This window comes from Neopelma chrysocephalum, unplaced genomic scaffold (genome assembly GCF_003984885.1).
Source record: "Neopelma chrysocephalum unplaced genomic scaffold, ASM398488v2 Primary Assembly neopelma1_43, whole genome shotgun sequence".
NCBI lineage: Eukaryota > Metazoa > Chordata > Aves > Passeriformes > Pipridae > Neopelma > Neopelma chrysocephalum.
In genome coordinates, this window is record NW_020897702.1 from 1784644 (window position 1) to 1800044 (window position 15401).

A 15401-nucleotide genomic window follows, 5' to 3' on the forward strand; every position below is an offset into this window, starting at 1 on the left:
AGAATACATAGAAAAGGGAAAGGTGAAAGGAATAATATCATTGTGAATGTTTAATTAATGACAATTGCCAGAAAAGCTCTTCTTTTGCCAATAACAAATGGATGTCTATGGCAGTTATTTCTCATTTTAAATACCTAATCTGATATTATACTTCAGCTCAAAGAACTAAATGAGAAAAGATGCTGTAATCTAATCATACCACAATCCAGGTGACATCTGTACCAGGCAGAATACTGTTGTTATTCTGCTGTCTAGTTGCTGTTGCTGAGAATGATGAAGTAGTGAAATTACATTTTCCCATTATTATTTCCAGACACTCTCTGGCAATGGTTTGTTGACTCTAATAAAGCTTCAGACAAAACTGTCAGCAGAGGAAATGGCAGAAGGGGAGCAAGGCACAGCCTCCACAGCAACACATGAATCTAAAGTCTCAGTGATAGGTTGTGCATTTTCTGATAAAATGTGTTTCCAAATCTATCACAAAGCTGCAGCTGAATTCTAGAGGGATAAATGTATTCTATCAAGTCACGGTGCTTAAAACTTTGGCAAACAAACATAGTATGAGGGATTAAATCATCAGAAGCCTTACCTGCTATAGTATTGAGGAACATCAAGTATTCGAAGTTAGATATCTCCCGTCTCTGCCAGCGCTGAGTCATGTTGGAGGATTTATAAAGCTGTCGGGGTGTGGCTAGAGAGATTCTCCTAGGAAATACATTTAAAGAATTATTTTTTTAAGAGTCATCTTAAATGTTAAGATGTAGGGCAACATAATTAGTGTGATTAATTTCAGATTCTCTCAGAGGCTTTTTTATGTCAAGAAGACACTATTACCTTATTTGAGAAATGGATAAAATTAAGAACTATATTTTATTTTACCACTACTACAGCATTGTAATAAATCAGAATAATATGTTGTGTTTTATTTTGTTCTGAATCTGGTTAAAAGACCGGGAGTAAAAGAACTGCAGACCTCCTGGTGCCTGGCTTGTCTAGCAGGAAGAAAAGAGGAATACTAATTTCCTGTTTCAAAGGTATATATTGAGATAAGTTCATTAAGGTGAGTGAGTGATAGATTAAAGTGACATATATTTCCATCGCATGGGTTGAAGATATTTATTATACAATTTGTGCACCTCTTCTCTGGTCAGCTATCCATGATCCTTTCCTATATCCCAGTAAGCTTCAAGACTTCTATTTATAGCCTGGTTTCTGAAAGAAACAGGGTTTACTCAGTTATCTGCTCACCTGTTCATCTATCTCTCCATAATGACTTCTGAATTGTATTTAATTCAAATTAGGAAGAGGAGCAGAAGCTTTTAAGATAATTTCCACACATTTTCTAAAACTTACATGACTGGATAAGGGAGAGAGAATGCCAAAACTACATGCCAAAGAGAAGAAAAGCAGAAAACTTCAGCTCTTCTTCATTGAATTTGTCAACATCACAATAACCAAATACTGACACCAAGTTCTAAATTACCCACTGTATATACTATCCCTGGTTGGTAAAATATAGGGGACTACAGTCAGTCTAGACTAATGTATTAAAGAAAACAAACTGTAAAAAGTAGAAACAGGCTCATTGCTCTCAACTAATTTCTAGAGAAAATAGTTCTTGCCTAAAAAAAAAGACAAGCAAAATCTTTGGAAGGAGAAAATATTCATCTCCTCAGATATATTTTTTTACAGAAATTTAGATCTTATAAGTGCATCAAAATAAGGAAATCGTTTATAACTGCTAAAAACAACAACAACAAAGAGGGTTTCCAACGTGTAGTCTGAATTTATTGAATTTAAAGAATGTATCTAGTAGTATTTCTATAGCTTGTCAAGAGTAAACAGGGACACTCAATGCTTCAGCTTTTAGTTGCACACTAAGCACACTAACTGTACTTTTTCTAGACTCTGAATGCTGAGTATTTTCTTAAAGTTATATGCAAATTGTCAAATTGGGCAGTGTTTACAAAAATGTGAACCATCTACTTCTAAAGATACATGTACATACTTCTATATATGCACTAAACTCTACTTTCAGAGAAATGATGAGCATTGGTATGGGATTGGCGTGTACAGGCACAATTTTGTGTCTAAATTGCAAGTGGGCATGTTGTCAATGTCTGCCACACTTCATGTTACAAATAGGGCATACAGAAATGACCATGCAAGTGTATTTACCCAAATAGCAGGACATAGGGTATTGCCACATTGACTAGCCTTATTTTACAGTAGACTCTAGGATGCCAAAGGTAAATGCACTTTACTATAGGAGGCAATACAAAATGTTTTAAAGTTATTTTTATTACACTTCTTATGAAACAAGTATCTAAAGAAATATTGGAATGTAATCATATTTTATATTGCATTTTATAGATTAACAATTAGTTTTACAGTGGAACTCTCAGACACATTGTTCCCAGAAAATTTTGACTAACACTACACACAAATTAGTCAACACAGAAAATAAAAATACTAAGGAGATCATTAAATTTACAAAGCATTTCTGTCACCAACTTTGTGCTCCACCCATGACAAAATATTTATGCATCAGTACAGCTTAGTAGCTGCTTTTAGACTTTATTCACAATCTTCTAGGGAGTCTCAAAAATCTAAAAACTGTCAAGTGCTGGACTTCGCATTTGAATACCTGATTTGAGCAAACTCTACAGAAAATCAAAATATACTAAAAAACATCCTTATTTACTCCATATCTAAGGTGTTTGCAAGATTCACAGTTATTTCAGCAAAGATTGGAAAAAATTATGCACAATAAATTGGTTCCATGCCTGCTTGTTTCAGCTAACACAGGAAGACCCACTGTTTTCTGTTTTGCTAAATCCACCCAACTTTGATCAAACTATTTCTCTATTCAATATGCCATCACCAATATGAAGACGCAGAAATGAATGTGCTTCCTTTGCTTCTAGAGAACCATGAAACATCTACTCAAAATGGAAACTGCAGAAGACTCTGAAGTACAATGGAATGATCCAATTTTTCAAGTTTTATATGTTTAAATGTGTTTAGAAAACACTTCATGCCATTTTGTTGAGGGATAGGATGTTATATATCCCATATGTGGAGTATAACACAACTCCTTTCAGAGTCACTTTTAATTTAGTAAGCTGATATTGAATATAGTTATGGTAACCGTCAAAATACATTTTTTTGCAGCAAAAAGTTCATAATTTGAATTTCCTAGCTTTAATAACTGGAGCTATGGTTTTCTCTAATGCATTAACAGCCCACAGAATTTCAGTGGAAGGTGCCAGCATATGTTTAGTGGTGAAGTAAGATACTGTATCTTTTACCAATTCTTTGATCTCTGTACACTTACAAAACCGTCAGGCAGCTCACAGTTGGTTTCTAAGCTTGGTGTTATCCTTATAAAAAAAGGCATCAGTAAATTGCACCTGAGGTGTTAAAACCCTCAAAAGTAGTCTGATAACAGCATGGTAAAAATGTGGATATTACCCTACCTACGTAGAATCATATGGACCTGCAGAAGTAAGTTAAAAGGCACAGCACTGTCTGCCCAGTTGTATCATTTGTCAAAGTCATAAGGAAACTACAATCAGTGCAATGTGTTTCAGGAACACTGAAAATGCATTTATCAAAGACAGACTAATTTGATTACCAAATCAGACTGAATCCTTCAACATGTGACTGATTTTAAGGATGTAATTACTTCTTTGTAACATTAGGCACAGGCTTGAACAGTTTGTTGAACCAAAGCATTAGACAGGCTGCTGGAAAAGGTAGCAAAGTGGCAAAGTGGAGACTTGCTCAGAACAGCAGGTCTGTAAGGTTTTGGGAAGACATACTGGTTCACCTGCTTCCAATACTTTGTGCCATTAGTGCATAAATATTGCTATTTCCTTCTACTTCATCAACTGCATCTTTGTTAATTGCAGGATTTCACAATGAAAACTGAAATGCACTTGAAGTCAATTGTACTACATTAAAAGTAATTTACTTATTCAGAATGTTTTCATCACTAATACAAGTCTTTATGGTACTGTATTTAACTTTAAATGACATGTTTATCAGAGTAATATCAGAGAGGAAATATTACTTACATAAATAAAACTAAAGAAATTAATCAAAACAACCAGAAAGATCTGTTTTTGTTGAAATAAAGTACAACCTAACCTGGAAAATTGGTGATAAAAAAAGCATTTTAGCATAGTAGCTCCTTTTGATTACTCAGCAAAATTTCTCTTTCTGTTAGTTATACAAATAAGCATAATTTTAAAAATTAGCGTGCCAGAGCCAACATATTCATAGGAAGGGAAACTATATTCTAACATCAACAAAAGATTAGATTAACTACAGAGCAGTTATAGAGCCAGATTTCCTCTCAATTACTCCACTGCAATCCTACTGAAGACAATAATGGTATGTAGACAGGAAAAAAAAGAAAACCATGATTACAGTGTCTTTATTGTGCACAAATCATACCGTGATTATACAAAAAAAAAAAAAGAAAGAAAAACAACTTCACTACCACATGCTAGATCCATTCTGAAGGCTAGCAAGCCCATTTTGGATTCAAATTGAACTTTAATCAAAAAGGTATGGAAATAACTGCATATTATATTGAAGCTGAAACTTTTCTAAATAATTATACATCAACAAACTTTTTCAGACAATTATTCACTGAATAATGCACAAAGGATATGAATTTCAAAAGTAAAAAATGTCACTGTAGATAAGAAATTCTGATTGAGAAATTTGCATTTTGTTTGTGCTAGAACATGTGGCCATTTCTGTTTCAGAAAAGAATACTATTACTTTCCACATAGAGACAGCAATTCCTTTAGCTTGAGTATATGGAAGAGCAATGCAAATATTAACAAGATGCACTTTCCAAATAAATGCCCCAAATTCTCCTTGATCTCAATGAAAACTTGAGAAATCTGGCAGTTTGCCTAAAAGCTTCAGCACATTCAGGAGATCAAGCCTTAGGTATCATGAGACTCTCCAGCTCATGACAGGGAATGATGTTCAGCTGGAATGAAATAGTTCTCCAGTTCTAAAAATGCTTTGACACTTCAAAGTATTTCCACATTTTGCAGTGGGATAAAACAAGGACAATGTGAAGTTTTAGTTTGTAGGAAATGACTTCAAGAAAGAGAAAGATACACCCCAGACATTACACTGATGAGTAAGTCACTGGCTTTTGACCAAATCAAGCCAAATGGATGTCTGAACCCAAAGCACCATATTTTGTGAATTTCCTGCTGCTTCCTCTCTCCCTTATATTTATTTATTCTTGTTTCATTTTGACCAGAAGTTAATCCTGAACATAAAAATTTTTTCACCACATTTCTGCTGATACACCCTCAAAAACAATTTTGGGTCTGAACAGACATTTCTATACAAAAATCCCCTAAACAACAACAACAAAAAAACAAATAAAAAAAATTCAGGTGGGAAATTTCCCCCCTCCAACTAAGTGAAGTACACATGAAGATCATCTTACATATCACTGAAATAGAAATACATTTATAATACAGGATTTCAAAACTTCCAGCCTTATTTCTGGTCATAGGCTGATTTGATACTGATGTTGAAAATCTCTAAGACTGAACCTTAGTTGGTCTTTCTAAAATATATCTCCTTCTTAATTTTGGAAACAGAAGAAGAATAATGCATTACTAATGTATAGAAGCAATTTGGAAGTTGCAAAATAGCCACCATGCTGATAAGCAGTTAAGTAAAATACACACACATTCATACAGAAAAAATTAATTTACATTCAGCAAACACAAAACCTAGTCAAGTTTAGTTCCATATCCTGCATAACAGTCAAAGCAAGGATGAACATTTACCTATAAATTTATAAAATCTGACTGGAAACCAGACTTTGAAGAGATAAGGTGTAAGTTTTTTCACTGGAAGGTACTTATTTCCTGTAATTGGAAAAAAAATAATCTAATAATCTAATTTAAAATAATTTTACTTCTATCTCATACTAATAGGCCATATAGCAAGTAAAGTTTATCAAAGTAACCTTAAGAAGGAGAAAATCTAGAGTTTCATGGCAGGAATAATGTTCTAGGATTGACATTAAAAAAAACATCAACTTTATAAAATAATAAACACAAAATATACTAATTATTTTAATTAAATTACCTGGCTTGTGGCAAACCATAGCTGGTTCCTACTCCAACACGTGGTAAGCTGTACACAACTTTTTTCACTGTTGCTTGGTCAGGAAAATTAAACATAACAGAAGCTAAATGAAGAAAAGAAAATACGGTATAGTAAAACATTTGCAGAAGTCTGTTTCTCCATCTGCATATATTTTTCAAATGCTCTGATTTCTATTTGGGGAGAGAAGTCAGTTCCACTTTTATCCTCCTGGGGATCCAAGGTACAACAGAAATTCCTGCTGTACTTCATAATTGTGTATAGTTAGCTGGTTAACGTTTTGGCATTAACTCTCCCATTTTGCAGAAGATATGAGCGTTGTTTATTTCAGAGGAACCACAGCTTACTATTAACCCATATAGCCTCTTATTCAGGCTGAGAAGTTCTCCAGTTGTTGGCACAGCATTTGGTCTTCTAACTGGTGCATTAAAACACACAGGACCAAGGAATTGTTTAATTCCTTCCCCAGTTGAAATCAAAACTTACATCTAAGCTCCTCAGGGCAAAGGACCACTGACACACCTCACCAGCCACCAACCATTCATAGTAGCACATACAGAAAACTGAGTGGATCTATTTATTTATTATCTGGTACTTTTTTACTTTAACTCAGTTTATAATTAGAAAAGGAATTATCCCTTTATATTTTTCACTAAAATAATTATGGAGATTGAGAAGAGGGGTGAGACAATAGAAAAAGCAAATTTCCTATCAAACATCTGAAGAATTTACCAATTGCAATGATGTGGTTTTGCAAATAAATCTCCCTGCTGCAGAGGAAGCAGTGAGATTGATCTATGTGATTGATTTTAACACAATTTGCACTGAATATATGCAAGAATAAGCATTATTGAACAGATCTAAGCACTTCATCGAAGGAAGCACTGAGTTTAAATTCTAAGACAATAAATAACACACAAAATAACTACTAGCACAATTTTATGCAATAACTACAACCTACTTCTGTTTGCCATAAACACTTCCAAAGCTGTGTTCTGGAGAAGATAACGTCTTGAAAAGACAGCCCGAATCTCGCTGAACATCCATTTTCCATGGAGGCCTTCAGTATAGGCGAGGACCTTTAAAGAAAGTCGAGGTGACAGCTATTAGCTGGACTCATCAACAAAATATTGTGTAAGAACACAGGAAATTTTACCCATCAATGAAGTACAGTTAAGTTAATCATATCTCTTTAACACTTAAAACTCATGAGTTAAAACATGAACTCAAATGTTTTTAAGAAATGCAATGAAGTATACCTGTTGTTAGAAGAATATTAGTAAGTACCATAACCTGATATTCCTAAAACTATTTCTCATAAGTCACATCAACTTCTTTTCCTCAAAAAACCCCCCAAACCCAAACTCTACAAGCAAGCACAGGGAAATGGACGCAGTTGCAATCATGCTTAGCTGCATTTTCTTCCAACAGTGTGCATGACATCAGTAATCTATCAGATAACAGATTTACTTCTGAGACTGTCTTATGCAAAGTACAACCAAAATTATATAACTTGCTATTCACACCCTGTTCAGGGTCATAAATTACAAGCCCCTCCATTCCATTAATAAATATAAAAATTAGCCAGAACAGTATCCAATAGTCACTTTTCTAAAGTTATTTACATTCAATATCCCAAACCATGAACAAAATTTAATGATTTGTAATTTTCCATTTTAAAAATAATGTGAAAAAATTTTAAAATAAAATAGTTAAAAATTAGCATTGCTTTTCCAGTTTGACAGTTTCTCAATTGAATGTATTGATCTAAGACTAGATATTAATACCTAAATAATATTTTTCACTTTTCTTTCAGTGTTCAGGATGTTCAGGAAAATAGGAAAAAAAAGACACAATTTATTTAGGTATCAGCTTTATCTCATCTGTGGATTACCATTTCATCAGTATCATGCACTGTAAAACAACCTTTCTCCAGTCTTTTTCATTAGATGGAAGGCTGCCTTCAGCCCTCCACATCTGCTCAGGTGGGTTATGCCATGACACTCCTACAAGGAGTCAATTGTCTGGAATAGGGACCCTCACTACACCAACCTGCATTTCCCAGGCTCTTGACTCTGCCTTTGCCTAGGCTGCAGTCACTGAGAGTTACTGCCTCAGTGAAACAAACACAATGAACACCTTCACTAAAGAGAAATGCAAAAAGGTTTCAGACTGGAGAGACTGAATATCTCTGTTCTCCATTAGGTACATAGAAACTGTCAGTACACCAGCTTGCAGTGCTCTATTCATTCAGTTGAGATCTTTACTCTCTGTAATCATGACCTACCCCAGCTTCTGAACAGAGAAATGTTAGGAAGACCATATGCTGCTGCTGTCAGTGATCCCTCATGCTTAAGGTAATGGGAATTGTATTCCTTCAGTTTTTTCACCGATGCAGTTTCAAGTTAGCAACATATCTTCATATATGAAAAAGCTAATTTAAATTTGTGCTCTTGGTGTACAACCTTTTTCTCATAACCATGTTGAGTCTATTTCAGAGATGACAGTAACAACAGCAATAACACAAATGCGCTTCAGCACATAGAAGCATGTTAACATGTTCAAACGTTAATTCTGTCCCTGATGGAAACCGGTCAGAGGAACACATTCATTCCCCTCTAATGTTCACATTAGAATAAATTGCAGACAAAAATTAGAACAACGCTGTGGCTGATGGCACTGTTTCATTCAACTCAGCTCTCCACCCTAATTAAACACACCTTGGAAGAAGGTGAGGGGCTTGATTTCTTTGGAGATACCTCAGATACATGCAAGAAACTATATGCTCCTTCCATTCAGTCACAGGCCAGTTGTGTAATACTACCTCATAGGCTAAACTCTTGTAATGGTTAAAAATCTGCACCTTATTTTTACTTTGAACTCCGGTAGATCCCAAGGTATCTTTGTGTGTGAGTCTTCTAGTATCAGATAACTTTTTCTTGTGTTGGTAATTACAGACTGGATCCAGTTACTGCTTAGCTTTCTCTTTGATAAGCTAAATAAACCAAATTTTCCCTGTTTCTTTTTTTTCATTGAGATCAGATGCTAGGATACAGCTGGTATCATGTATGTGAAATTCAGGTGGTTAAGAACAATGACTGTGAAGATTTAAGCACCCTCCTTCTTTGAATGTATTCTGATGCTATCTGATATATAATTTTTGTAAATTCACAGGTTTTTAACATATGGAGGAGGAAAACGCTCAAGTTTAAAAACCTAAAATACGAGAACAGTCTCTTAGAGAGAGGAGTTTAAATGTATGTAGGTGTAACCAGATCTACAGCAGCCAGAAGATTTTCCAAAGAATTAGTTTCTTGACAAAACACCATGCTTTGGGATATCACTTTTCATGTAAAAAATATTTCTAGTTACTTTTTTGTAAAGAATTCTATGTATTAGCATTTTAGATGATTCACAGTAATACATTATGATATATTGATATATATCACAGCTTAGTTATTATAGATCAACACTAAATCAATCAATCATACACTGGTTGCTTTTTACTCCTTCCTCTTTTTAATTAAGTATACAGCAATTGTAACTACACAGAGGTACATTCAGCCCACTATGAAATGAATGACTTAAGATAGCACTCCAGTACAACAGCAGAACAGATAGGAAATCAGAGGAAAGGAAGGAGTCTATAATTCAATTACTGTCCTCAATTACACTCTTCTTAACTGTCTATTAGTTCTACAAATATCAGATTATCATTGCCATTATAAAATAATCTCAATTATTTCAGTATTTCTGTTGTATCAATTTCCTGTCTAAGATATACTACCCATTTTTGCCATTCTCCATAGCATTCATCTAACACCATTTTCATGTGATGCATCAAACCTTCTGTTATTAGATATCTACAATTTACAGCAGATATAACTGACATTGTTTCAGGATTCTTTCTTGTTGTTATAACAGCCAAATTGAAGTAATTCAATTTTTCTGAATTTGAATCCTTTAAAAGGCTTATATAAATTTTTTTTTCTGCCAGAATGATTTTTAGCGTTTCATTTTCTCATCTCACACAAATTAAGTCCTGGCTATTTTACATTTTTTTACAGACTGTATGTATTATATATGTCATTATCTTAAAACATGGAAACAACCACTTCATTAACCAAAAGACACTGAAATTACGTTACCTAGTAATCTGAAGCCAAAATTACAATTTGCTTCATCCAACATTTCGTTCTTTATAGTTAAAGTCAGTGCTCCTTATCTTGATAGCTTTATGAGTTTTTCTCCTAAAAACAGTCATGAAGACTTTTTGTCTAGGCCTGTTTTAATGGTTGAAACTTCATGACTAAGCACAGAACTCTAGATATATCTCAGATAAACTGAGATAAAAACCAATCAGCCAATACCTACATTTGACCCCAGCACACTTTTCAATTTTAATATTAGCTGCAGCTGTTTGGTTTAAAGCACATTTTGCCTTGTAAAACCTTTTCACTGGCTCAGGAATATGAGTATATTTTAAAAATATCAATGGGTCCATGGGCCAGACAACAAAAATTTGCTAGGATGCATTGCAGCAAGACGAAGCTCCCACCTAACAAGGGAATAAGAATTCTCTAAAACTCAGGATTCTGTAATATGGAAAAACATCTATTGGTGACATTTATTTAGATTAAATTAGTAAAGCAGTGTGGGATGCAGATGAAAAGCTCTACAGAAGAGAAGCAGAACCATTACTGCAGTGCTTTCCTACTTGGTTCAAATATGAAGGCTTTATTATTTTAATTTTATTTTGATGTAATCAAGATTTTTTTTTTCAATTAAGAGTCAAGACATTTTTAGTCATAAATCTATATCAGTAATTATTCAATTATTTATAATTAACTGCTAATTAACAGCTGGAATTCTGAGGTATTGCATTAACCAGAAAACTAGAAATACTGCTAGTGTGCCTGATAGATTACCTCCACAGAAGGAACACTTATGTATTGAGGCTTATTTTTGCTGCTTTATAGCATTTCTTAGTATCTCATAGCACCAGACACAGCATGCAAAAGGATATTCTGGCCCTTTTTATTGTAATTGTTTCTGGAATTGAAATAATCATAAAATCAGGTGCTATTAAAAAACCAAGGAAAGCAACCAGTACAAGTACTATTTATTCTCAGTTGCTAACTACATGGTATGAACAGTCACTTCTACATACTGTTGCAAAGAATTGTTGCATACTTCCTTTTTTTAAAAAATAGCTTTTTTGGGTGATTCATTAATGCCTATGTATGTGAATTGAGGTTGGCCGATACAGGTCTGGGGGGAGGGGGCAGGGAATTGGAAAGGGAGCAGAGGGGAAGTGCTTTGAGCGGATCATGGTTGTTCTCCGACTTGCGGGTGGGAGTGCAGGGCTGTCCCATGTGAAACATCGCAGGTGTGCAACGCGCCTGCCACTTGTGGTGTCACAGTGGGAGAAGAATAATAATCGTCAGGGTGGAAAGTGGGTTCTTTTAGATTGATGGGGACCCCAGCCAGGCTGGGGTCTTGAAAGGCACCCTAGCCTTGACAGGTATGGGGGCCCGAACGGTTGGTCAGCTGATTTATTTGTTTGTCTATTTACCTATTTACTTTTGGCTCACCTGTGGCTACTGCCCAGGTTCGGCATGTTCTGGATATATTTTCTCTGCTCTGCTACATCCTGAAAGGGTGGGCAGGACTAAGGGCTGCTCCTGGTTGTCCCCTTATGATGGTATTTAGGTAGGTGTTAGTAAAGTAGGAATTGTAGGACTTACCCAAATCGTTCTAACAGGTAAGTAGCCTATGTACCCCCCCCCATGTGGTTGCGAGCTATGCTGGCGAGGGTTCATGCCCTCGGTAGGGTCGCCCATGCCAGACAGGTCAAAACCATAGGACCAGATTCACTTCATTCTTGGGCAGGATGAGCTCATTAGCCTTCCGGCAGTCATCCTAGGAGAAGGACAACTCTCATACCAAACCCGGGCAGATGGAGCTCGCTTAGCCCTGGAAGGCCATCCATCTAAGAGAAGGTCACTCTAATCAAACCTACGTCCTGAGGACCTCGCTGCCACCGTCCAAGCTTGCTCGGCCCTGGCAGATGAACCTCAGGATTAAAGGGTGGGTTCAGTTCCGCGCATACTGCATCTCACCTAAAAAATCCATTGCGCAGGCTTGAAGGCTTTACCCACATGCAAAAAGTCCTGCAGCGACGGGCGAGGGTCGAAACGGTAGGTGAAAGGTGCACTGGGAGCCGCAGACTCAACCCTGCATGCAGGCGGTTCAGGATATTGGTCATTTGAGACTGACGGAGATGAGAGTCTCTTGGGGCAGCACCCTGAACGACCAAGCAGCCTTTTCAAGGACAGCACTGCTTGCTCCACTCGGAGAGGGGCCTAGAAAAGGTGGCCTAAACAAAGCTCATCTCCACCTTCACCCGGTTGGTTAACCGCAGACCAACGGGCATCTTCTTCCAATGCGGTCGCACAAAGAGCAAAAGACAAAGGCATGCACCTGCCTCCAAAGGTGTACCTAAATTAACTCTAGCATGCTGGAACATCAGAACCATGCTCGATTCTGCGGACAGCGGACGTCCTGTGCGTCGCTCTGCCCTAATTGCCCATGAGCTGGCCCGTCTCAACATCGACATAGCTGCTCTCAGTGAAGTTCGCCTTCACGAGGAAGGCAGCCTCAGAGAACATGGTGCCGGTTACACACTCTTTTGGTCAGGTAAGTCCAGAACCGAAAAACATCTCTCTGGTGTCGGCTTCATGATCAAAAACTCTATTGTCCCTAAACTCGAAAATCTGCCGACAGGTCACTCTGATCGCATTATCTCCCTACGCCTTCCACTAAATAACAACCAACACGTTGTCATCTTTAGTATATATGCCCCAACTCTCCAAGCTGACCCTGCTGAAAAAGATAAATTTTACTCTGACCTGCGCTGCCTTACCCAAAAGGTACCAGCAGATGATAAGATCATTATCCTTGGTGATTTCAACACCAGAGTAGGCAAAAATTTTGAAGCATGGAAAGGCATATTAGGCAAGCATGGCGTTGGAAACTGCAACGATAATGGTCGACTTCTGCTAGAATTCTGCGCGGAGCAACAGTTTACCATTACCAACACTATCTTTCAGCAGAAAGATAGCCTAAAGACAACCTGGATGCACCCCAGATCTAAGCACTGGCACCTCATTGATTATGTCTTGGTGCGACGGAGAGACGTCCGCGATGTCCTCCATACCCGCGTGATGCCCAGCGCAGAATGTCAAACAGACCATCGGCTTGTGCGCTGTAAACTCAATTTCAATCTCAAATTCAAACCCAAAAAGGGCAGTATCCCAAGGAGAAGACTCCAAGTTAACGATCTCCAATCAGCCACAGTAAGAGAAAGATTCCAGGCAAACCTTCAAACTAAGCTTGATAACCATTCCACAGATTCTGCAGATTCCTCTCCTGAAGCTATTTGGCACCATATTAAAAGCTGCATCCTGCAATCCTCCGAAGAATCCTTAGGGTTCTCCCTCAAGAAGAACAAAGACTGGTTTGATGAAAACAATCATGAAATCCAGGAATTGTTGAGGAAGAAGAGAACCGCCCACCAAGCACACCTTGCACTGCCATCCTGTCCCACAAGAAAAGTAGCCTTTCGTCTTGCATGCAGCAAACTCCAACAGAAACTCAGTGACATCCAGAACAAGTGGTGGACCGATCTAGCTGCAAAAGCTCAACTTTGTGCAGATACAGGGGACCACAAAGGATTCTATGAGGCCCTCAAAACAGCATACGGGCCTACATACCAAATCCATAGCCCACTACTCAGTGCAGATGGTCAAACGCTTCTGACAGATAAAACCTCCATACTGAATAGATGGTCTGAACACTTTCAGACTCTTTTCAGTACCAACCGTGTAGTCCAAGACTCAGCAATTCAGTCCATCACACAACGACCGGTGAAATACGAATTGGATACTGCCCCCACTTTAGGAGAAACCCTCAAGGCCATACAGCAGGTGAAAATTGGCAAGGCAGCTGGGGTTGATGGAATTCCACCTGAAGTCTGGAAACATGGGGGCCTTGCACTCCATGCTAAATTTCATGAGCTTGTGGTGCGCTGCTGGGAACTAGGCGAACTACCTTCAGACCTTCGTGATGCAGTCATCATCACCTTATATAAGAAGAAAGGTACTAAATCAGACTGCTCAAATTACCGTGGTATTACTCTGCTCTCCATTGCTGGCAAAATCTTGGCAAGAATACTCCTGAACAGACTAATTCCCGCTATAGCAGAAGAAATTCTACCTGAATCTCAGTGTGGCTTCAGACCCAACAGGAGCACCACAGACATGATATTTGTTCTCAGACAACTGCAAGAGAAGTGTAGGGAACAGAACAAAGGTCTCTTTGTAACCTTTGTCGACCTCACCAAGGCTTTCGATACTGTGAGCAGAAAAGGTCTTTGGCAGATTTTGGAACGTCTAGGTTGTCCCCCCAAGTTCCTTAAAATGATCACCTCACTTCATGAAGATCAGCATGGCCAAGTCAGATATGGCAACACACTTTCTGAGCCCTTTCTAATAAAGAACGGCGTGAAACAAGGCTGCGTTCTCGCTCCTACCTTATTCACAATCTTTTTCAGTATGATGCTCCAAAGGGCCACGGCAGACCTCGATGATCAGGACGGTATCTACATTCGATATCGTACTGATGGAAGCCTATTCAACCTAAGGCGACTGAAGGCCCACACTAAGACCCTAAACCATCTTGTCCGGGACCTGCTTTATGCTGATGACGCCGCCCTTGTCGCTCATACAGAAGCAGCTCTGCAGCGTTTAACATCCTGCTTTGCAGATGCTGCTGAGCTCTTTGGGCTGGAAGTCAGCTTAAAGAAGACAGAAGTTCTCCATCAACCTGCACCTCAGGAAGTCCTCCATCATCCCCACATCACCATCGGCCAATCAGAACTCAAATCAGTCCAACAGTTTAATTACTTAGGCAGCCTCATCTCCTCAGATGGTAAGATTGACGGGGAGATAGACAATAGGTTAGCGAAGGCATATAGTGCTTTTGGAAAACTCCATAAAAGAGTATGGCGTAATAAACACTTGAAGAAAGGTACCAAGATCAGTGTCTACAGAGCCATAGTGCTGTCTACTCTTTTATATGGTTCCGAAACATGGGTCATCTACCGCCACCACCTGCGTCTCCTAGAACGCTTCCATCAACGCTGCCTCCGCACAATCCTGAACATCCACTGGTCAGATTATGTG

General features: G+C 37.8%; 1 protein-coding gene across 1 annotated transcript in view; it reads right to left on the bottom strand.

The window, feature by feature from the left end:
- Positions 1-15401, bottom strand: part of NBEA (neurobeachin) — a 451136-nt gene that overhangs the window by 96353 nt on the left and 339382 nt on the right. The window contains exons 41-43 of the mRNA XM_027677697.1: positions 7118-7235; positions 6139-6241; positions 590-705 (exon numbers count right to left, since the gene is read on the bottom strand). Coding sequence (XP_027533498.1) covers positions 590-705; positions 6139-6241; positions 7118-7235 — 337 coding nt within the window. The remainder of the gene's footprint in view (positions 1-589; positions 706-6138; positions 6242-7117; positions 7236-15401) is intronic.